The 23,830-nt window shown below is 43.7% G+C and overlaps 1 protein-coding gene across 2 annotated transcripts in view; it reads right to left on the reverse strand.

Annotated features, from left to right (window-relative positions):
- Positions 1–4,759: 4,759 nt before the first annotated feature.
- The window catches only part of LOC121555155 (pleckstrin homology domain-containing family M member 3-like), a 58,425-nt gene continuing 39,354 nt past the window's right edge, over positions 4,760–23,830 (reverse strand). For both annotated transcript variants that reach the window (XM_041868963.2, XM_045211995.1), the window contains exons 7-9: positions 17,119–17,182; positions 10,661–10,818; positions 4,760–5,272 (exon numbers count right to left, since the gene is read on the reverse strand). In XM_041868963.2, the coding sequence (XP_041724897.2) occupies positions 5,110–5,272; positions 10,661–10,818; positions 17,119–17,182 (385 nt within the window). In that variant the 3' untranslated portion in view covers positions 4,760–5,109. The remainder of the gene's footprint in view (positions 5,273–10,660; positions 10,819–17,118; positions 17,183–23,830) is intronic.

The raw sequence follows: 23,830 nt of genomic DNA on the forward strand, positions 1-23,830 counted from the left end.
AAATGGCCTTGTAACTCAGTCTTCTTTATAGAATCTTTTCTCTTTCCAAAAAGTGTCAAAGTTATCAATAAAGACAACATTGACAGAGTTACAATAACTCTTTAGCCAAACCTGAAGTGATAGCAACCTACTGAATCTACCGTGTCCACGTCTCATCGTGGGTATGGACCCGATATAATGGGATGCTTGTTTAGGTATTTCAGTTTTGCAATTAGTTCCATGAAGTCACTTTTAAGCAGTTCAGAGCTGGCCAACTTAGTGTCATTAAATCCCACATGTACTATAACAGTATCTATGAGGGCATGCCAATGGATTAACCCAATCTCTTAAGGATTCTTCCAGATCTTAACCTTTGAATAAGGATAGAACGGGGTGACGTGCCATCGTAAGCAACATAATACAATTCAGTATTAAAAAAAGGACACAAAGCGAGTGGTAGAATTCAATCAGATCCTTGATGCATCATCTTACATGACATTACAAGGCTGGTAGTATAGTGTGGTTTGTGACAGGTCCTCTGGCTGGCTGGTTCTTGGTTCTCCTCCAGGGAACCTGATCCATCTGGAAGTTAGGTTTGTAATTTGGGATTAGTGAGAGTCGAGAGTTAGTGTTTGGACCTCCACTGGCCCTAAACCAAACCCAATAGGAACCATCAGGGCCACTAACAGAACTATAAGAATAGAAATAGAACAGAACTGAATCAGTTGTTCCACTCTGTTACCATTCTTAGGTTTATTCTGACTCATAACCAGGGAATAATTATGTATTTCATATATAGTGCATAATGTATTGTCTAACTAGGGCCATGGGTTTTTCCAGACCATGTGTCACCAGAGAAGGACATTCTCTGTCTAGGCAATGCTTTTTAACTGGTTTACTTCTCCTGCTCTGGAAAAACTCCTTTCCTATAGTATATCATCATACACGTGTCTCCAATGTGAAATGACAATCCAGATCATAAAATCACTGCCCACACCACCCTGTGTTAAGTAGTTTGTTTTATTGGCATCAGTGGTATAAAAAAAAGCTAAGAAATAAACTGCAGGAGGAAGGAGGGATCGGGTATAGAGGTTGTCTGCTGGCTGTGATACAGATTGAAACAGAAAGATAGAACGGTAGGTAAACCTGAAACAGTGCTGAAGTCCAGACAGACATAATGTTGGTTGGTGCACAACATAAATACAATACATATTGGCCCAAAATAACAAAATGTAACAAAGGCAGAGTAAAATACTAAAATGAATAAAAACACAGTAATGAAAAGCAGGGTGCATTCAATAATTCAGAAACCAAGTGCTCATGGTGCGAAGGTTGGAGTAAATACATTGAAGTAAATAAATCCCTATTTGGTACTCCAAACAGAAAAACATGTCCAGGAGGATAATTCCCTTGGTTCAATGCCCTCATCAGTCCCTCAGTAGGGACAATATTGTCAACCATTTCCAGTGCACAGAATCCCTGATGTTTAAGGATCAGCACACATTAAGAGGAGCAGGTAGACTACTAATATTAGCTCTGTGACAGTCTGTAAGAGTCTGCACTCTGATAGACTTTAGTTATGTACATTTTACTGCATTCATGTACAGCGTTTTACTTCAAGGAACACAGAGGTTATATGCCCTTCCTGTCCACTCAGCACATTACTAGTAGTACATTGAGGAGCTTTGCTAGAAGCCAATTAAAAGAAAACATCACATTTAAGATATTATCTCCTTTTCTTTCCAGATTCGAGTAGACACCTTTAGTCAAGCAACAGTGACCATCGTTTTTGGACCTCGTCTATACAATGAACGAACAGAAACATGGTTCAATACTCCATGGGCAGCTGAGGCATGGTGACATGATTAAAGATAGAAGCCCATGCGTCAGTCACACACAAACTATATTATCGCTGTAGCAGGAACACGTCAACAGGCTGTTAAGGCAGGCGAACGTACAGACACTCAATAAATACCATTAATGAAATGTTCAAAAGCGTGTATACTCATCATGCATTCACACACAAAAAAAAGTGATTTATTGCACATACAACCCCCCAAAAAAGAACACTAGCAAAATAATTGATAGTGCAACATGTCAAAATGCTAATGTTCTGCATCTAAACAAGCACACCCACTTAGCTAGCTGTTATCTGGATCTTGTCCGGATCCAGGAGAGATGGGACGACATGGGGAGAAAAGGGACCAGTGATAAACAGAGGTTTATTCTAGAGAAAGCAGAGTATGACTATGAAGGCCTAGTTGCATAGGGAAGACAGTCAACTCAAGGTAAAGCTTCAGTCGTTGAAAGTGTTGCACGATTAAAGCACAGTACCTCAAAAAGGACAAGAAACAGAGGAGAGAGAAAGGCAACGATGCAAAGAAAAATGTATATTATTACCCAGTATAGTTCAAGTAATGGAAACACACACACACACACTAAACAAACTGCACACACACACACACTCAACTGCACGCACGCACGCACACACACTCAACCAACTGCACACACATGCAAATGCTTCCACATACACACACACACACAATTTATATGGCTCCAGAGTGAGAGCACTGAGCCATAGCAGTAACGTCAGAGTGAGTCCCAGCTCCTGTGGGTTTGTGATGGCTTGGCTTGTGTAACAGAACTAAGCCATGCATGGTGTTTTGCCTGGACTGAAATTTGGGCCTCCTGTGGCTGAGGCCTGGAGATGTAGGGCTGACCTGAAGGAGCTTTTCGTACTGAATATACTGGACAGTCAATAACTCCACCAGCCTCTTGCCTCAGAGGACAGGACTAGTTGCCCTTATTTAACCAGGATTAAGTATACATGATACATGATTTGAAAATGACTATTACTCAATCTCATTCTAGTTTCATGTCGGTCTTGATCATCCGTGTCCTCCACTTGGACCCTTCTAGTAAATATGTCTAGATAAAGGGTTGACGGGTTAGAGCAGGGTTTCCCAAACTTGGTCCTGGTCCTTGTCCGCCCCCGGTGCACGTTTTGGTTTTTGCCCTAGCACTACACTGCTGATTCAAATAACCAACTCATCATCAAACTGACATTATTTGAATCAGCTGGGTAGTGCTAGGGCAAAAACCAAAACGTGCACCCAGGGGTGCCCAAGGACCGAGTTTGGGAAACCCTGGGTTAGAAGGGTTCCAAATGGTAATAGGTGAGTTAAATAAGCAAACACATCCTTCAATACTGTGGCTACTAGCCTAGTCTGTGGCTTGACATCCTAATGAACATGCATAAATAGTGCAAAAACATGAAGGAGGGGGAGGAAGAGAGAGACTGAAGTGCAGAGACAGTGTGGGGACGGGGACGGGGGGACAGTATCCTAATGTAGACTTCAGATATATAGCGAGTTGCCACATCACACCAACTGGCACCAGCTGTCTTTCTCATAACCAGCTGTTGGGTCACCTGGTGTGTGTGTCTGTGTGGACAGGTCATCTCGTAAAACCTTCAGGTGGTGTGTTTGTGTGTGCGTGTGCCCAGAAAGTCAAAAGGACGCATCATAGTCTGTCTTCCTTTATTTGGTGTGTGTGTGTGTGTGTATATGTAGCACTATGAAGATATGGGACACACTCTTTTCACACCACTGATACAGCTACGAGACTTTTCCTAGCAGGTTAGGAGAGCATTTTCACAACCTAATTATTCTAACCGGCTATGTTAATTCCCCTAACCTGCTACGTAAGTTCTCCTAACCTGCTACGAAAAAGTCACTTCCGGTCAAGGGTTGGAACCAGTTCAGGGAACAGAACAAAATTATTTGCGGAACCGACAACAAAAATGAAAGCTATCTATACTGTTCCGGAACAGAACCGTTATTTTAAAAGCATGGTAACCAGTTAATAACGTTATTTTACGTTCCGGGCATTTTTTTCCAGTCCCACAAAAATCGTAACAAAGCGCCTTTGCAAAGCCCTCACTCTGTCACTCAGAAACGTATGTCGCGTTCACGTGCTAGTGGGAACTAGGAAACTCGAAAGTGTTCGACTTTCTAACTGGTTGAACGCGGCACCTGTATAACTACAACCATTTAGCAAGTCGGAAATGTTCAGAGTTCTGATTAGCATGTGAACGCGGCATTATTCCAGCGTCTTTGCCAGTGGGTGTGTGTGTAGGTTACCTGCCCCTCCCCTCTGAAGCATAGGTTAGTGTAGCTACTGACGGCATTACAAGCGTAATTCAGAAATTAGGGAGAGATGTTTAATTAGAGAAGAATGGATTTACTTTTTCAACGCTAGTTAAGGATACTATAGTTATCACGTTTCACAGTGGATTTATTAACTACAAAACAGTAAGACGTGTTTTGAATTCTAGTGCTGCTCTGCACACACAAGCTTGTTAGTTAGCTAGCTAGCTAACGTTTGCTCCGGTCCAACGTTAAACCAACTCGGAAGTTCAAAGAAATGTAAAGTTCCTCTAAAGAAGCACTCCTCCATAGGTATAATTATGTGGGCCTAATTCAGATCATGCATGTCAAAAGATGCCCAAGCTTCCTCCATTCTCTCTCCTGATTAAACCATGCTCTTACGGCAAAATACTATTTGCTCTTAACGACTTTCCTATGCAGATTAAATCGCTTAACCGCTCCACATCAAGCTGCTCTATCTGCACTGATCGGTGAAGTCATTTTATGTCGAGCTAAATGCAAAAAATATATATATTTCAGAGGTTTAAAAAGGAACAGAAAGGAACGATATAAACCAGTTCTTTTGGGTCGAACCGGTTCAGAACTTTATTTAGCTGGTCGGAACAGTGGAACGGAACAAAAAAAAATAATGGTTCTGTTCAGAACGGAATGATTGGAAAATAATTTTGGTTCCAACCCCTGCTTCCAGTCATAGCTGTATCAAAGGGACGTGAAAAGAGTGTTTCTCATGAAGATAGCAGAAAGCAGAGAGGCTAATAAGCAGAGCATTCTCCCAGGTGAGAGTGATGTCAGCTCAGAAAGCAGGTGTGTCTGCGAGAGCATGACTCTTAGTCATCAACACTTCTGTTACTGTGTATCCTGGCCGACTCTCACACACACACACACTTCTATTGACTTTGGTGAGAGCAGCTCTGCTGTTTCTGTGTATCTCCGGAAGTATAGTGTGTGTGTGTGTGTGTGATCAAGTGTCCTGGTAGGGCATTGTGAAGCAGCCTGGTATATCGTCGTTAGGGCTCCAGAAGGACGAGGGTCTCGTGTGGTGGAGCTCTCTGCGGACGCAGCGTGGACACGGCTGGGCTTTCTGACGACACACTGCATGGAACACCGCTCCGCAGACAGCACATCTGGATCACACACACACACAGCAGAGATACAAACATCAATACAACCAAAATCTGTAGTGAAAAAAGCATATTAGTTTGTAGGTTGGTCGATTTCACCGATATCAGAAATGTATGATTAATCAGAGGGAAAACACATCACTATAGTAAACATTTTGATAAACTTTAGTTTCCCTGGCCCTGTTCAGTTCAGCCCTGTCTGTCTGTAAGCATTAGCACCTGTTGCCACCCTGCCAGGTATCTATAGGACAGGACAGTATACTACACAGGTGGCTGTATCTCTCCATCCATCCATCCATCTGCTGAGCAATACATATGCATCTTTACGACATACAGTGCCTTCAGAAAGTATTCATACCCCTTGACTTATAGCCTGAATTCAAAGTGGATTAAATTGATTTATTTCTCACCCATCTACACACAATACCCCATAATGACAAAGTGCAAGTTTATTGAAAATGAAATACAGAAATATCTCATTTACATAAGTATTCACACCCCAGAGTCAATACATGTTAGAATCACCTTTGGCAGCGATTACAGTTGTGAATCTTTCTGGGTAAGTCTCTATGAGCTTTGCACACCTGTATTGTACAATACTTGCACATTATTCTTTTTAAAACTCTTCAAGCTCTGTCAAGTTGGTTGTTGATCATTGCTAGACAGCCATTTCAAGTCTTGCCATAGATTTTCAAGCCAATTTAAGCTAAAACTGTAACGCGGCAACTCAGGAACATTCGATGTTGTCTTGGTAAGTAACTCCAGTATATTTGGCCTTGTGTTTTAGGTTATTGTCCTACTGAAAGGTGGATTTGTCTCCCAGTGTCTGTTGGAAAGCAGACTGAACCAGGTTTTCCTCTAGGATTTTGCCTGTGCTTAGCTCTATTCCATTTCTTTTTATCCTAAAAACCTCCCTAGTCCTTGCCGATGACAAGCATACCCATAACATGATGCAGCCACCACCATGCTTGAAAATATGAAGGGTGGTAACTGGTAGTGATGTGTTGTGTTTGCCCCAAACACAATGCTTTGTATTCAGGACATAAAGTTCATTTCTTTGCCAAATTTTATGCAGTTTTACTTTAGTGCCTTGTTGCAAACAGAATGCATGTATTGGAATATTTGTATTCTGTACAGTGTCATGACTTGCCCTCATGGGTTGAGGATCAAACATGCCGGCTAGGCAAAGGTTTGAACACCCCCTTTCCTGGGGGCCAGTTTTATGACCGGTCGTAAATACCGTGCAGACTTTCTCTTCCTTGCCATGAAGCATTGGGAGAAAGGACCCCTTTGTTAACAAAGGAAGTCTTCCCGCCAAGACTCCAACATCCAAAAGTGGATAATGAAACAATATTACTACTTAAAATAATGTGGGAAATGGTCGGTAGGGACTTAAAGAACAATCATGTCAAATTCGTTACTATGTTGTAATGTCATTAAAGACGGTGGAACATCATAACTGTATCTCTGGGGGTGTACACTTCCCAGTTATGAGGTTTACATCTAATTGTTGTATAAAACGAATGATTAAGTATAATAATACTTTTGTGAAGATAACAATGTGATTTTAGCATTCTAGATGAGATGATTGTTTTCCATATTGATTTGTTCTCAGTCAGTGGCCATGCCCAGATGAGCACAAACATGATGGAATGCCCCTTTTACCCCGAGTGCATAAAAAGCCTTGAAAAACATTTTAACACCAGAACAGGAAGCCCACGGCTTAAAATGGTTGACACTCTACAAGACCAGCAGATGTGAAGCTGAAGCTACACGTTACAAAATGGTTAGACCAGAAAGACCAGAAAATGAGAAACAGAAACGGAGAAACTCTCAACCTCTACACGAGGTGAAGAAGAAGACAACGCACTAGACCTTATCATCTCAGTCTGCAGCTGGCATGTATAGTCGTCTAGAGAACTTTCACTAAAGACACGAGGTGGGAAGGACAATCCCTCTCAGACAACCGATCGTACACCTGAAGTAGCCATTCTAACCACTACTACGACCAGAAACTCTACCAAGGACATTGAGATCTCTGGTGGGCAAACCAGAGTCCTACATCATCAACTCAACTATCGAGGACAGCTACACGTAAATACATGTTGCATTTCTAATCCGAATTAGCGTTATTAGGGTGCATAAGTATTATGATTACTGTGAGCGTAATCTCCAAAGTAACCACGATAGTTTGAATCTCTCTCTCCCTTCCACTCTGACCCTCCTTCTACCCAAGCATTCATGCTAATGTTAGTCCAGTCCACTAGGGACCTGTTTTCATTGTATTACGTTAGTAATCAATAACCTGTGTGTGTTTGTATTGTGTTATTATTTAGTTAGTTAGTAAATAAATAATTAAGCCAATTTGTGTATTGCTGATTCATCAATAAGGTTAGGGTTCTTGCAGGTTCAAGGATTATGCGACGTTCAGAATGAGACTGATAAGACGTAATTATTTAATAAGTGATTGTTATCGATATATCACAATTCTTCTAAGAGTTTAATTCGGGAGATGGTAACTCGCTAAACAACTTCTTCCGTGGTGCCCCAAATTCCTAAATTAGTTCATTGTTACATGATTAATTTAATTGAGTGACAATTAAACATAGTTAGGTGATTAGATAAATAACAGTCATACATTAAAGTAAGTCACGTCACGACAACAGGCTTCCTTCTTTTCACTCTGTCATTTAGGTTAGTATTGTGGAGTAACTACAATGTTGTTGATCCATCCTCAGTTTTCTCCTATCACAACCATTCAACTCTGTAACTGTTTTAAAGTCACCATTGGCCTCATGGTGAAATCCTTGAGCAGTTTCCTTCCGCTCTGGCAACTGAGTTAGGAAGGATGCCTGTATATTTGTAGTGACTGGGTGTATTGATACACTATCCAAAGTGTAATTCATAACATCATCATGCTCAAAGGGATATTCAATGTCCTTTTTTTTTTTACCCATCTAACAATAGGTGCCCTTCTTCGCGAGGCATTGGAAAACCTCCCTGGTCTTTGTGGCTGAAGCTGTGTTTTAAATTCACTGCTCAACTGATGGACCTTACAGATAATTGTATGTGTGGGGTACAGAGATGAGGTAGGCATTCAGAAATCATGTTGAACACTATTATTGCACACATGCCATAACAAAGGTCTTGAATACTCATTGACATTTCAGCTTTTAATTGTTTTGTTTTTTTATTCAAAAAAACTAATTCCACTTTGACATGGGGTATTGTGCGTAGGCCAGTGACACAAAATCTCAATTTAATAAATTTTAAATTCAGGCTGTAAGACAACATAATGTGGAAAAAGTCAAGTCCTGTGAATCCTTTCTGAAGGCACTAAGTATCTTAATGACTAGAAGAAAAGAGGAGATCAGCCTTGTTTTGCATGCATCCTAAAACTTATGGAACATAGAACGGTGAAAGCTGTGCCTGAAAAGAACAACCTTTGGAGTGACATTTTGAAAGCTCAAAAGAGACTATGAATTGGAATACACAATGTTGTAGAACATGATTATGGAATGCTTCAGACTCAACATATCTATAGCATTGGCTATGACACTTGCACCAAAATGGGGCACCAGTCCAATAGAATCCAATTCTGCACCTCTTGATGGTTAACAGCATATATATAGCGGCCAAACAGACTGAGTGTTCAAGGTTATGTTATGAATGGGGTGGTAAAGCTGATGCAACCAGACCGGGAGAGGAGCAGGTCAAAGTCTGTCCCAGGACTAGGCTGTTACTCTTACTGCAGTAGAACTGGTGTACTATCAGTTAACGTGATACTTCCTTGCCAAGGCCAATAAACCCTGGTCAAGTAAAAGTTGAGGTGTGCCAGCCAGCCTGATAGTGAAGGGTGTGTGTACAGTACTGATCAGAGTGTGGGTGTGCCGAACACTGCAATGAAATCATTAGCTCTAGTCTACAGTATCTAGTAAAGAATGAATGAATGTTTCTGTGGGTTGTGATATCTTTATATTAGTATATGTATAGAATATATTCACTTGGCCTCCCGAGTGGCGCAGCGGTCTAAGACACTGCATCGCAGTGCTTGAGGCGTCACTACAGACCCGGGTTCGATCCCAGGCTGTGTCGCAGCCGGCCACGACCGGAAAAGACTTGGCCCAGCGTCGTTAGGGGAGGGTTTGGCTGGCCGGGATGTCCTTGTCCCATCGCGCTCTAGCGACTCCTTGCGGTGGGCCGGGCGCATGCACGCTGACTTCTGTCGCCAGCTGTACAGTGTTTCCTCCGACACATTGGTGCGGCTGGCTTCCGGGTTAAGCGAGTAGTGTGTCAAGAAGCAGCGCGGCTTGGCAGGGTCGTGTTTCAGAGGATGCATGGCTCTCGACCTTCACCTCTCCCGAGTCTGTACGGGAGTTGCAGCGATGGGACAAGACTGTAACTACCAATTGGATACCACGAAATTGGGGAGGAAAAGGGGTAAAAGTACCACAAACCGCTCAGGAAGGAGACGCGTTCTGTCTCCTAGAGATGAACGTACTTTGGTGCGAAAAGAGCAAATCAATCCCAGAACAACAGCAAAGGACCTTGTGAAGATGCTGGAGGAAACAGGTACAGAAGTATCTATATCCACAGTAAAACGAGTCCTATATCGACATAACCTGAAAGGCCGCTCAGCAAGGAAGAAGCCACTGCTCCAAAACCGCCATAAAAAAGCCAGACTACGGTTTGCAAATGCACATGGGGACAAAGATCGTACTTTTTGGAGAAATGTCCTCTGGTCTGATTAAACAAAAATATAACTGTTTGGCCATAATGATCATCGTTATGCTTGGAGGAAAAAGGGGGTAGCTTGCAAGCCGAAGAACACCATCCCAACCGTGAAACACGGGGTGGCAGCATCATGCTGTGGGGGTGCTTTGCTGCAGGAGGGACTGGTGCACTTCACAAAATAGATTGCATTATGAGGATTGCAATGTGGATATATTGAAGCAACATCTCAAGACATCAGTCAGGAAGTTAAAGCTTGGTCTTCCAAATGGACAATGACCCCAAGCATACATCCAAAGTTGTGGCAAAATGGCTTAAGGACAACAAAGTCAAGGTATTGGAGTGGCCATCACAAAGCCCTGACCTCAATCCTATAGAAGATTTGTGGGCAGAACTGAAAAAAGCGTTTGCGAGCAAGGAGGCCTACAAACCTAACTCAGTTACACCAGCTCTGTCAGGAGGATTAAATGTCAGGAATTGTGAAAAACTGAGTTTAAATGTATTTGGCTAAGGTGTATGTAAACTTCCGACTTCAACTGTATAACTCACATTTCTATATGAATTTGATCGGGTCGCCCAAAAAAGTTACATATTGCAGCTTTAAGGTTAGGATTGTGGGATATTGGGCTGATCCTAGATATGTGCATACAAGGGACTCACCTCTTAGTAGCGCTCTCCTGGAAGGGGTAGATGACCTGTCCGTTCTGACACATCTCACAGATGAAACCCTTCTCTCTGCACTGGCTGCAGCTGTAGACGTGGGAACTGGCAAACTTAATAACCTTGGAGAGGAAGGGAGCCAGCTTCCCATCTATCACCTGTAGAGAGAGAGAGAGGGAGGGGAAAAAATATATTAACATAATTTTCCTAATTCCATGTTATAGAATAAAAATGCATCATTTTCTAAATCAACCATTCCATTTCCCCATCTACAAGAATTCACTGCAGTCATATATTCTACTATAGAGAGAGAAGAAGACAGGAGAATTTTCCCTGAGAGGACAAACACTTTTGATACAGGTCCCAACGGGAGCCACTGCAACGCAGCGCAAAGACGAGATGGACAAGAGTTCGTCAGGAATTAACATCAAAACTAATAAAGACCCTGGGAGAAAGAACTGGAGGCTGGAGTGGCCTGGGAAGGGGGGGGTAACCGAGGGGGAAGTCCTTTTTTTGAGGGGCCGGTTTAGTAAAAAAAAATGATATGTGAATGCCATTTACTGCGCCGGGGGGCGCGTAGTTAAAAACCAGCAGGGCCTTTGATTCTTGGGGGCCTGGTAGAGAGAGCATTGTGGCCCCTTTGAATGGGTCTGGGGAAGGGAAGGGGCCCGGCCTGAGTGGACCTCCAGAGAACACTGAGGGAGGCTGAGACAAGTGGCTACACCTGGCAGCGCCCCGGCTGCACCAATTAAAGGGCCTGCCAGGCATTCATCAGCCTGGAGGAGAGAAGAGAAGGAGAAACGAGGAGAGAGAGAGGGAAGGAGAGGGTGAAGGAGGATGGGGCAGGGAGGGGGACTGAAGGAGAAAGGAGAGGAGACCACCCCAACCCCCACTCCTACACACGCATGCACAGGCATACGCACACACACACACTGGAGATGGATGACTGAAAAGGTGCTCTGCAGGGGAGGGGGAGGTTATGTCTGTATGGTTTGGACAGAGAATGACAGATTACATAATGTAATACTAACTGGTCAACAACAGCTCCTGACTAACTACTTAGAGCGGGGTTTCCCAACTGGCGGCACGCGGGCCGAATTTGGCCAGTGGGTGATTTTATTTGGCCCCCAAAGTTCTGAGCAAAACAATTAATGATACAAAAAAATACAAATAATGTTGGACATAAAGACTGTAACAACATTTTGGAAATGTGTTAATAGAGAGATATGTGATCGCATACAAATGTAAGCAAAGTTTGAAATTATTATGTTTTAGTCAAATAATATGTCTGTTTGGGCTTCTTGAGGTCAATTTGCAGTCTACAAATTATTTGTAATTATGTTCCGGCCCCCTGACCATCCGCTCAAGAAAAAAATCGTCCTGCGCTGTTCTGAAAGGCCCCAGAGTCTGCAACACCACTAAGCAAGGGGCACCACCAAGCAAGCGGCACCATGAAGACCAAGGAGCTCTCCAAACAGTTCAGGGACAAAGTTGTGGAGAAGTACAAATCAGGGTTGGGCTACAAAAAAATATCAGAAACTTTGAACATCCCACGGAGCACCATTAAATTATTAAAAAATGGAAAGAATATGGCACCACCAATAAATTAAAATAAATTGGTCATTTAGCAGACGCTCTTATCCAGAGCGACTTACAGGAGCAATTAGGGTGAAGTGCCTTGCTCAAGGGCACATCGACAGATTTTTCACCTAGTCGGCTCGGGGATTAGAACCAGCGACCTTTCGGTTACTGGCACAACGCTCTTAACCACTAAGCTACCTGCCGCCCCTCCACAACAAACCTGCCAAGAGAGGGCCGCCCACCAAAACTCACGGACCAGGCAAGGAGGGCATTAATCAGAGAGGCAACAAAGAGACCAAAGATAAGATATGGGGCGGCAGGTAGCTTAGTGGTTAAGAGCGTTGTGCCAGTAACCGAAAGGTCGCTGGTTCTAATCCCCGAGCCAACTAGGTGAAAAATCTGTCGATGTGCCCTTGAGCAAGGCACTTAACCCTAATTGCTCCTGTAAGTCGCTCTGGATAAGAGCGTCTGCTAAAATGACTAAAATGTTTTTTTAAATAACCCTGAAGGAGCTGCAAAGCTCCACAGCGGAGATTGGAGTATCTGTCCATAGGACCACTTTAAGCCGTACACTTCACAGAGCTAGGCTTTACGGAAGAGGGGCCAGAAAAAAGCCATTGCTTAAAGAAAAAAGTAAGCAAACACGTTTGGTGTTTGCCAAAAGGCACCCCAAACAAATGGAAGAAGGTACTCTGGTCAGATGAGACTAAAATTGAGCTTTTGGCCATCAAGGAAAACGCTATGTCTGGTGCAAACCCAACACCTCTCATCACCCCGAGAACACCATCCCCACAGTGAAGCATGATGGTGGCAGCATCATGCTGTGGGGATGTTTTTCATCGGCAGGGACTGGGAAACTGGTCAGAATTGAAGGAATGATGGATGGCGCTAAATACAGGGAAATTATTGAGGGAAACCTGTTTCAGTCTTCCAGAGATTTGAGACTGGGACGGAGGTTCACCTTCCAGCAGGACAATGACCCTAAGCATACTGCTAAAGCAGCACTTGAGTGGTTTAAGGGGAAACATTTAAACGTCTTGGAATGGCCTAGTCAAAGCCAAGACCTCAATCCAATTGAGAATCTGTGGTATGACTTAAAGATTGCTGTATACCAGCGGAACCCATCCAACTTGAAGGAGCTGGAGCAGTTTTGCCTTGAAGAATGGGCAAAAATCCCAGTGGCTAGATGTGCCTAGCTCATAGAGACATACCCGAAGAGACTTGCAGCTGTAATTGCTGCAAAAGGTGGCTCTACAAAGTATTGACTTTGTGGGGGTGAATAGTTATGAACGCTCAAGTTTTCTGTTTTTTTGTTTTATTTCTTGTTTGTTTTCACAAACAAATATATTTTGCATCTTCAAAGTGGTAGGCATGTTGTGTAAATCAAATAACACAAACCCCCCAACAAATCCATTTTAATTCCAGGTTGTAAAATTCCAAGGGGGGTGTTTACTTTCGCAAGCCACTGTATGCCACCCCTGATCAATGCTGACACCAGGGGTAATTAAGACACTCCATTTAGCTGAGCTGAATGAAACGACTGGCACCACACCACTCTGTGTTCTGACTGTGACTGATGCTCAGTGGACAGGGAGAGAGGGAGATTAAGGGAAACTGAGGGAGGGAGAGAGAAGGAGAGAGTGGCAGATGGAGAGAGCGAGGAAGAGGTAGAATAAGTAAGAGTGGATACATTCTCCTCAGAGAAGTGACCCTCCACCCAGAGCTGGTCTGAGGAAGGGAAGGGGTGCAGAGCAGAGCAGAGCAGAGCAGAGCAGAGAGGGGCCACCGTTCGTTTGTCCTGCCTACAGCTGTCTTCCTTCACTGCAGTGTCATTGTGACCCCCCCAACCCAACCCAACCAAATCCTCCTCATCCCTCACCCCTCATAAACTCACACCCCTCTGGCCCTGTCCCGTGCAGGGGGCTTTGTGGTCCAAACGGCTTAATCCCCTAAAACCTCTATTTAACACCCGCTACTTTATCCCTCTTCAGTGATCCCCTGATGAAGGCCCGGGCCTCCATTAGTAACGCTCAGAAAGCCACCCGGATTACACACATAAAGACAGGGTGAGCTCTGTTTGGATAACACCCTCCCTGCCACCCCACTCACCAAACAGGATTACCACCAGCCCCAGTGTGCAGAGAGTGTGTGTGTGAGTGAGAGATAGAGTTAGAATGTCTGTGTGTGGTATGGGAAAGAGAGGTAGTCGTGTTTTAGATTTTTCTTTAAAGCAGAAATACGTGCAACTTTGTGAGTTTAAAATCAACATCTTCCAGTTTACCAACAGCTCTCAAGATGACCAACATGCCCCTAACCCAGTGACAGTGTAGGGGCATACTGCCTGTGTCTATGCCTGCAGGATGTCTATGTGAAAGTGTTTGTGTCTCTACTAGAGAGTCCTTGAGTCTACGTCAGTGTGGCTACTACATGCCAGGGTGTCAGTGTGGGAATCTGCATCCCTGCACGTAAGTGCGTGTCACCGTGGCCACTGGGCCAGTCTGGGCCGGGTCCCTCAATGCCCTTTTGTCCCCTCCAGTTGTTTGTAGGTCGTTGGCAGGACCAGCGCTGCTGCCACGGCACACAATACAATTAGCATTTACATGGCAGTGCTCAGTCCTCCACAACAAGCCCATCTCTGCACTACCTTACAACAGGAAAAACAGAAACGTTTCAATGCAGCAACAAAAGGGCCAGTAGCCAAACTAGTCCAGCCTCTGGGCAGGCCCTGGGCAAACAAATACGGCAAACAGTACGATGCTTTAAAGACAGAAAGGCTGCTCTTAATAGGAGGCATTTGTTGGGATTTCAATAGCAAAGAGCCAAGTGCACTACTGCTTTCCATGAAGGACTGGGTCTAGTCTATAACTAGCCAGGGAGAGACTGTCTTTATTGAACCTCACTGTGAAACAATAAAAGCCAGGTTTGATGAACAAGCTTTGATTATTCAGGAGAAATAAAAGAAACAGCTTGTTAATATGGAAAGCCAATTAGCTATAAAGAGAGAGAGGGGAGGGGGAGAAAAAGAGAGATACAGAGAGAAGAGAGAGAAAGAGAGAGTGAGATGAATAGAGAGAGAGAGAGAGAGAGAGAGAGAGAGAGTGAGAGGGAAGGGTTGACAGAGAGAGAGAGAGAGAGAGAGAGAGAGAGGGAAGGGTTGACAGAGAGAGAGAGAGAGAGAGAGAGAGAGAGAGAGAGAGAGAGAGAGAGAGAGAGAGAGAGAGAGAGAGAGAGAGAGAGAGAGAGAGAGAGAGAGAGAGAGAGAGAGAGAGAGAGAGAGAGAGAGAGATGGATGGATAGAGAGAGGGGGAGTGGGAGAAGAGTGTCAAGCCAGGGGATGTAGGGAAGAATGGTGGACTATCACACTTTTGTTTTTCTGCCTGTTGATTCTGAATGTGTGTAATTAGTGAGCGGGCCAGGGGGAGAGGGGAACATGAAGGGGAGAGGGAGAGAGGTTGGGTGGTGCAGAGGGGGCTAGGTGGGAAAGATGGGGAGAGGAGTAGTGTGGAACAACTCCAGGCTGTAGGGGGAGGGGGATCAGAGAGAGAGAGAGAGAGAGGCAAGAGAGTACCCCAAACCAAAATAACCCTAATCCCAATAACAGTTATTCATGCCTCCATAACACAGCCTAGAAACTGCTAGTGAGATAGCTGAGGGAAACTCTTCCCACATCCCCACTGTAACTGGCAAAGGAGAATTTGTCCTCTGACTGTGAGCTCTTCTCTCAGCGCCTGGTGCTGCTAGCAGGTTGAGGTGTCAGAGACAGAGCACCTCTTCACTGGGGGAGACTGCTTTAGCTCCACAGGTCTGTCTGAGGCCGAGGAGAGACAGACGCTGGTCCTAGCAGCCATGCATTGTCCTGACACGTGTACACATTTATAAACTGGGTGGTTCGATCCCTGAATGCTGATTGGCTGAAAGCCATGGTATATCAGACCGTATTTACATTTACATTTAAATCATTTAGCAGACGCTCTTATCCAGAGCGACTTACAGTTTAGTCACATTATTATTATACTTTTTTATTTTATTTTTTTTTTTTTTCATACCCCCTGTGGGAATCGAACCCACAACCCATGCTCTATCAACTGAGCTACATCCCTGCCGGCCATTCCCTCCCCTACCCTGGACGACGCTGGGCCAATTGCGCGCCGCCCCATGGGTCTCCCGGTCACGGCCGGCTACGACAGAGTCTGGATTCGAACCAGGATCTCTAGTGGCACAGCTAGCACTGCGATGCAGTGCCTTAGACCACTGCGCCACTCGGGAGTTATACCACATGTATGACAAAACATTTATTTTTACTGCTCTAATTACGTTGGTAACCAGTTTATAATAGCAACAAGGCACCTCAGGGGTTTCTGGTATATGGCCAACATACCACGGCTAAGGGCTGTGTCCAGGCACTCCGTGTTGCGTTGTGACTAAGAACAGCCCTTACCCATGGTATATTGGTCATATACCACACCCCCTCGGACCTTATTGCTTAACTATAACACAGTATATATGAGTGTGTATCAGTGTGCCTGTAACAGTCAGACTCTGTCGTAGCCGGCCGCGACCGGGAGACCCATGGGACGGCGAACAATTAGCCAGCGTCGTCCAGGGTAGGGGAGGGAATGGCCGGCAGGGATGTAGCTCAGTTGGTAGAGCATGGCGTTTGCAACGCCAGGGTTGTGGGTTCGATTCCCACGGGGGGCCAGTATGAAAATGTATGCACTCACTTAACTGTAAGTCGCTCTGGATAAGAGCGTCTGCTAAATGACTAAAATGTAAAATGTAAATGTAAATGAAAGTGAGTGTTGCAATGAGTGTGTACACTATACAATATGTGTAGTGCGTGTGTGTGTGTGTGTGTGTGTAGTGTGTGAACATGTTACCTGTTGCAGGTCAGCCAATGAGTACAGGTGGACATGTTGCAGTAGATATTCTCTGGGGAAGATCCTTTGGAGAGAGAGAGCGAGAGATCAACAATTTTAGTTACGCAATTTTCTTAGAACCATAACTTAGATCCTTTCAGAATATTTTATAGTATATGCCATTTAGCAGACGCTTTTATCCAAAGCGACTTACAGCAGTGTGTGCAGTATTTTCGTATGGGTGGCCCCACCAATAAAAAGTATAATTCAATGTTGTGTGTAATTCTGTCTCTCACTGTACTGACCTGTAACATCAAAGCTGGTGAAAATGTGAAACACTGTTTAATGGTTTCTCATATATTAAACATGACAGGAAGGAGATTTGAGATTCATGTTGAGATTCATATAGGACGATAACAGAATGTACACTATGAGTCATGTCACACACACACACACACACGGACCATGATCATGCCTGTGTAACCGTGGCAACGGCGGGGCCAAATTGCAGAGAAAATTGGGGTTAATTCAATAGAATGAGAGTCTAGACAGGCTGGAGCAGAAGGGGAATGGGTGTTTAAAAGCTCTCTGCCTTATTATGGAGCGAAGTGGGGGTCTCTCTCTGCTCTCGCCGTCTCATCAGTCTCGCTATTACAGACCTCTGCACACCACTCTCTGCATAACCTACACACACACAGTAATTCACACACTTGTCCACACCAGCTCACATTACAGCTCAAGGATCCACAAAGTGACATAGCAAGAGATAGAGAGGTGGAGTTGGGAGTGAAAGATGGAGAGGGCGAGAGATGGGGTCATATGGACAATTTGGGTGCACTCTCTCTCTCTGCACTAATAACACTGTGAAGGGAGGCGCGCACACACATACACACACAATTCCTCTCCTGGGAGTGGAGAGGGGTGCACACACACACAGCTCTATGCAGGTACCATGGAAACCTTTGCGGGAAGGGGTTGTAGTATCTATATCAATTAAGTGAATTTGAGTGCATATAATGTATAAGTGGGTGCATATAATGTATAAGTGAGTGTGTGTGTGTGTGTGTGTGTGTGTGCGCATGAGTGTGTTCTGCAGATAGAGGTGCAGAGAGAGTGTGTGTTTCCCTACAGACAGATAGGGTTTATGTGGTCATTGTGAGAGGAGGAAGGAAGTCAGAGGTCCAGTCAGAGCAGGGCAGAGCCTCATTCACACATCAGCCCCAGGCCTCATTAGACTGGCTTCATTACAGCTCTAATCTGACACACACACACACACTGCAAAACACACACAGAGGCTCACATGCACACACACACACACACACAACGCTAACACACACACACAGGCTCGGACTCAGAGGGCGGGCTATTTGTTCAGCTGAAGATAAATTCCCTTTTCATGTGTTTATGGGAAGCCTTACAGTCATTAAGCGATAGACAGGGAGATGTGTGTGTGTGTGTGTCTTTACAGTTATTAAGTGATAGACAGGGAGGTTGGTGGACTTTCATTAGTGCTAAATTGTCAGAGAGAGCAGCTCCTACTGAGAGAGTGAAGCCAACAGTCAGACATGTCTCCCAAATGGCACCCTATTCCCTACAGTGCACTACTGTTGACCAGAGCCCAATTGGCCCTGGTCAAAAGTAGTGCACTTCATAGAGAATAAATCAAATCAAATGTTATTTGTCACCTACTTCTGAAAAACAACAGGTGTAGACTAACAGTGAAATGCTTACTTATGGGTCCTTTTCCAACAATACAGAGTTAAAGATAAAACATTTTTGGAATAAATACGAAGTGAATAACGAATAACAATAACGAGTAAAAGTATGGCTACATACAGGAAGTACCAGTAAAAGTAACATGGCTACATACAGGAAGTACCAGTAAAAGTAACATGGCTACATACAGGAAGTACCAGTAAAAGTAACATGGCTACATACAGGAAGTACCAGTAAAAGTAACATGGCTACATACAGGAAGTACCAGTAAAAGTAACATGGCTACATACAGGAAGTACCAGTAAAAGTAACATGGCTACATACAGGAAGTACCAGTAAAAGTAACATGGCTACATACAGGAAGTACCAGTAAAAGTAACATGGCTACATACAGGAAGTACCAGTAAAAGTAACATGGCTACATACAGGAAGTACCAGTAAAAGTAACATGGCTACATACAGGAAGTACCAGTAAAAGTAACATGGCTACATACAGGAAGTACCAGTAAAAGTAACATGGCTACATACAGGAAGTACCAGTAAAAGTAACATGGCTACATACAGGAAGTACCAGTAAAAGTAACATGGCTACATACAGGAAGTACCAGTAAAAGTAACATGGCTACATACAGGAAGTACCAGTAAAAGTAACATGGCTACATACAGGAAGTACCAGTAAAAGTAACATGGCTACATACAGGAAGTACCAGTAAAAGTAACATGGCTACATACAGGAAGTACCAGTAAAAATATGATTTGTTGTCCCAGGGACCATGGCCTGACCTGGAAATTATATATATATATATATATATATATATATATATATATAGTTCAAGTCGGAATTTTACATACACCTTAGCCAAATACATTTAAACTCAGTTTTTCACAATTCCTGACATGTAATCCTAGTAAAAATTCCCTGACAACAAAGTCAAGGATCACCAGTATATTTTAAGAATGTGAAATGTCAGAGTAATAGTAGAGAGACTGATTTATTTCAGCTTTTATTTCTTTCATCACATTCCCAGTGGGTCAGAAGTTTACATACACTCAATTAGTATTTGGTAGCATTGCCTTTAAATTGTTTACCTTGGGTCAAACGTTTCGGGTAGCCTTCCACAAGATTCCCACAATAAGTTGGGTGAATTATGGCCCATTCCTCATGACAGAGCTGGTGTAACTGAGTCAGGGCTTTGTGATGGCCACTCCAATACCTTGACTTTGTTGTCCTTTAGCCATTTTGCCACAACTTTGGAAGTATGCTTGGGGTCATTGTCCATTTGGAAGACCCATTTGCGACCAAGCTTTAACTTCCTGACTGGTGTCTTGAGATGTTGCTTCAATATATCCACATAATTTTACTTCCTCATGATGCCATATATTTTGTGAAGTGCTTCACGGTTGGGATGGTGTTCTTCAGCTTGCAAGTACCCCTTTTTCCTCCAAACATAACGATGGTCATTATGGCCAAACAGTTCTATTTTCTTTTAATCAGACCAGAGGACATTTCTCCAAAAAAGTACACTCTTTGTCCCCATGTGCAGTTGCACACCGTAGTCTGGCTTTTTTATGGCGGTTTTGGAGCAGTGGCTTCTTCCTTGCTGAGCGGCCTTTCAGGTTATGTCGATATAGGACTCATTTTACTGTGGAAATAGATACGTATGTACCTGTTTCCTCCAGCATCTTCACAAGGTCCTTTGCTGTTGTTCTGGGATTGATTTGCCCTTTTCGCACCAAAGTACGTTCATCTCTAGGAGACAGAACGCGTCTCCTTCCTGACCGGTATGACGGCTGCGTGGTCCCATGGAGTTTATACTTGCGTACTATTGTTTGTACAGATGAACGTGGTACCTTCAGGCATTTGGAAATTGTTCCCAAGGATGAACCAGACTTGTGGAGGTCTACAATTGTTTTTCTTGGCTGATTTCTTTTGATTTTCCCATGATGTCAAGCAAAGAGGCACTGAGTTTGAAGGTAGGCGTTGAAATACATCCACAGGTACACTTCCAATTGACTCAAATTATGTAAATTAGCCTATCAGAAGCTTCTAAAACCATGACAACATTTTCTGGAATTTTCCAAGCTGTTTAAAAGGCACAGTCAACTTAGTGTATGTAAACTTCTGACCCACTGGAATTGTGATACAGTGAATTATAAGTGAAATAATCTGTCTGTAAACAATTGTTGGAAAAATTACTTGTGTCATGCACAAAGTAGATCTCCTAACCGAATTGCCAAAACAATAGTTTGTTAACAAGAAATACAGTGGGGGAAAAAAGTATTTAGTCAGCCACCAATTGTGCAAGTTCTCCCACTTAAAAAGATGAGAGAGGCCTGTAATTTTCATCATAGGTACACGTCAACTATGACAGACAAATTGAGAATTTTTTTCTCTCCAGAAAATCACATTGTAGGATTTTTTATGAATTTATTTGCAAATTATGGTGGAAAATAAGTATTTGGTCACCTACAAACAAGCAAGATTTCTGGCTCTCACAGACCTGTAACTTCTTCTTTAAGAGGCTCCTCTGTCCTCCACTCGTTACCTGTATTAATGGCACCTGTTTGAACTTGTTCTCAGTATAAAAGACACCTGTCCACAACCTCAAACAGTCACACTCCAAACTCCACTATGGCCAAGACCAAAGAGCTGTCAAAGGACACCAGAAACAAAATTGTAGACCTGCACCAGGCTGGGAAGACTGAATCTGCAATAGGTAAGCAGCTTGGTTTGAAGAAATCAACTGTGGGAGCAATTATTAGGAAATAGAAGACATACAAGACCACTGATAATCTCCCTCGATCTGGGGCTCTACGCAAGATCTCACCCTGTGAGGTCAAAATGATCACAAGAACGGTGAGCAAAAATCCCAGAACCACACGGGGGGACCTAGTGAATGACCTGCAGAGAGCTGGGACCAAAGTAATAAAGCCTACCATCAGTAACACGCCGCCAGGGACTCAAATCCTGCAGTGCCAGACGTGTCCCCCTGCTTAAGCCAGTACATGTCCAGGCCCGTCTGAAGTTTGCTAGAGTGCATTTGGATGATCCAGAAGAGGATTGGGAGAATGTCATATGGTCAGATGAAACCAAAATATAACTTTTTGGTAAAAACTCAACTCGTCGTGTTTGGAGAACAAGGAATGCTGAGTTGCATCCAAAGAACCCCATACCTACTGTGAAGCATGGGGGTGGAAACATCATGCTTTGGGGCTGTTTTTCTGCAAAGGGACCAGGACGACTGATCCGTGTAAAGGAAAGAATTAATGGGGCCATGTATCGTGAGATTTTGAGTGAAAACCTCCTTCCATCAGCAAGGGCATTGAAGATGAAACGTGGCTGGGTCTTTCAGCATGACAATGATCCCAAACACACCGCCCGGGCAACGAAGGAGTGGCTTCGTAAGAAGCATTTCAAGGTCCTGGAGTGGCCTAGCCAGTCTCCAGATCTCAACCCCATAGAAAACTTTGGAGGGAGTTGAAAGTCCGTGTTGCCCAGCGACAGCCCCAAAACATCAATGCTCTAGAGGAGATCTGCATGGAGGAATGGGCCAAAATACCAGCAACAGTGTGTGAAAACCTTGTGAAGACTTACAGAAAACATTTGACCTGTGTCATTGCCAACAAAGGGTATTGAGAAACTTTTGTTATTGACCAAATACTTATTTTCCACCATAATTTGCAAATAAATTCATAAAAAATCCTACAATGTGATTTTCTGGATTTTTTTCTTCTAATTTTGTCTGTCATAGTTGACGTGTACCTATGATGGAAATTACAGACCTCTCTCATCTTTTTAAGTGGGAGAACTTGCACAATTGGTGGTTGACTAAATACTTTTTTTCCCCACTGTATGTGGAGTAGTTGAAAAACGAGTTTTAATGACTCCAACCTAAGTGTATGTAAACTTCCGACTTCAACTGTATATGTATATGTGTGTATATATATATATATATTATATATATATATATATATACATACACACATATATATATACAGTGGGGAGAACAAGTATTTGATACACTGCCGATTTTGCAGGTTTTCCTACTTACAAAGCATGTAGAGGTCTGTAATTTTTATCATAGGTACACTTCAACTGTGAGAGACGGAATCTAAAACAAAAATCCAGAAAATCACATTGTATGATTTTTAAGTAATTCATTTGCATTTTATTGCATGACATAAGTATTTGATCACCTACCAACCAGTAAGAATTCCGGCTCTCACAGACCTGTTAGTTTTTCTTTAAGAAGCCCTCCGGTTCTCCACTCATTACCTGTATTAACTGCACCTGTTTGAACTCGTTACCTGTATAAAAGACACCTGTCCACACACTCAATCAAAACAGACTCCAACCTCTCCACAATGGCCAAGACCAGAGAGCTGTGTAAGGACATCAGGGATAAAATTGTAGACCTGCACAAGGCTGGGATGGGCTACAGGACAATAGGCAAGCAGCTTGGTGAGAAGGCAACAACTGTTGGCACAATTATTAGAAAATGGAAGAAGTTCAAGATGATGGTCAATCACCCTCAGTCTGGGGCTCCATGCAAGATCTCACCTCGTGGGGCATCAATGATCATGAGGAAGGTGAGGGATCAGCCCAGAACTACACGGCAGGACCTGGTCAATGACCTGAAGAGAGCTGGGACCACAGTCTCAAAGAAAACCATTAGTAACACACTACGCCGTCATGGATTAAAATCCTGTAGCGCACGCAAGGTCCCCCTGCTCAAGCGGTCCAGGCCCGTCTGAAGTTTGCCAATGACCATCTGGATGATCCAGAGGAGGAATGGGAGAAGGTCATGTGGTCTGATGAGACAAAAATAGAGCTTTTGGTCTAAACTCCACTCGCCGTGTTTGGAGGAAGAAGAAGGATGAGTACAACCCCAAGAACACCATCCCAACCATGAAGCATGGAGGTGGAAACATCATTCTTTGGGGATGCTTTTCTGCAAAGGGGACAGGACGACTGCACCGTATTGAGGGGAGGATGGATGGGGCCATGTATCGCGAG

This window comes from Coregonus clupeaformis, chromosome 40 (assembly GCF_020615455.1).
Source record: "Coregonus clupeaformis isolate EN_2021a chromosome 40, ASM2061545v1, whole genome shotgun sequence".
NCBI classification, from domain to species: domain Eukaryota; kingdom Metazoa; phylum Chordata; class Actinopteri; order Salmoniformes; family Salmonidae; genus Coregonus; species Coregonus clupeaformis.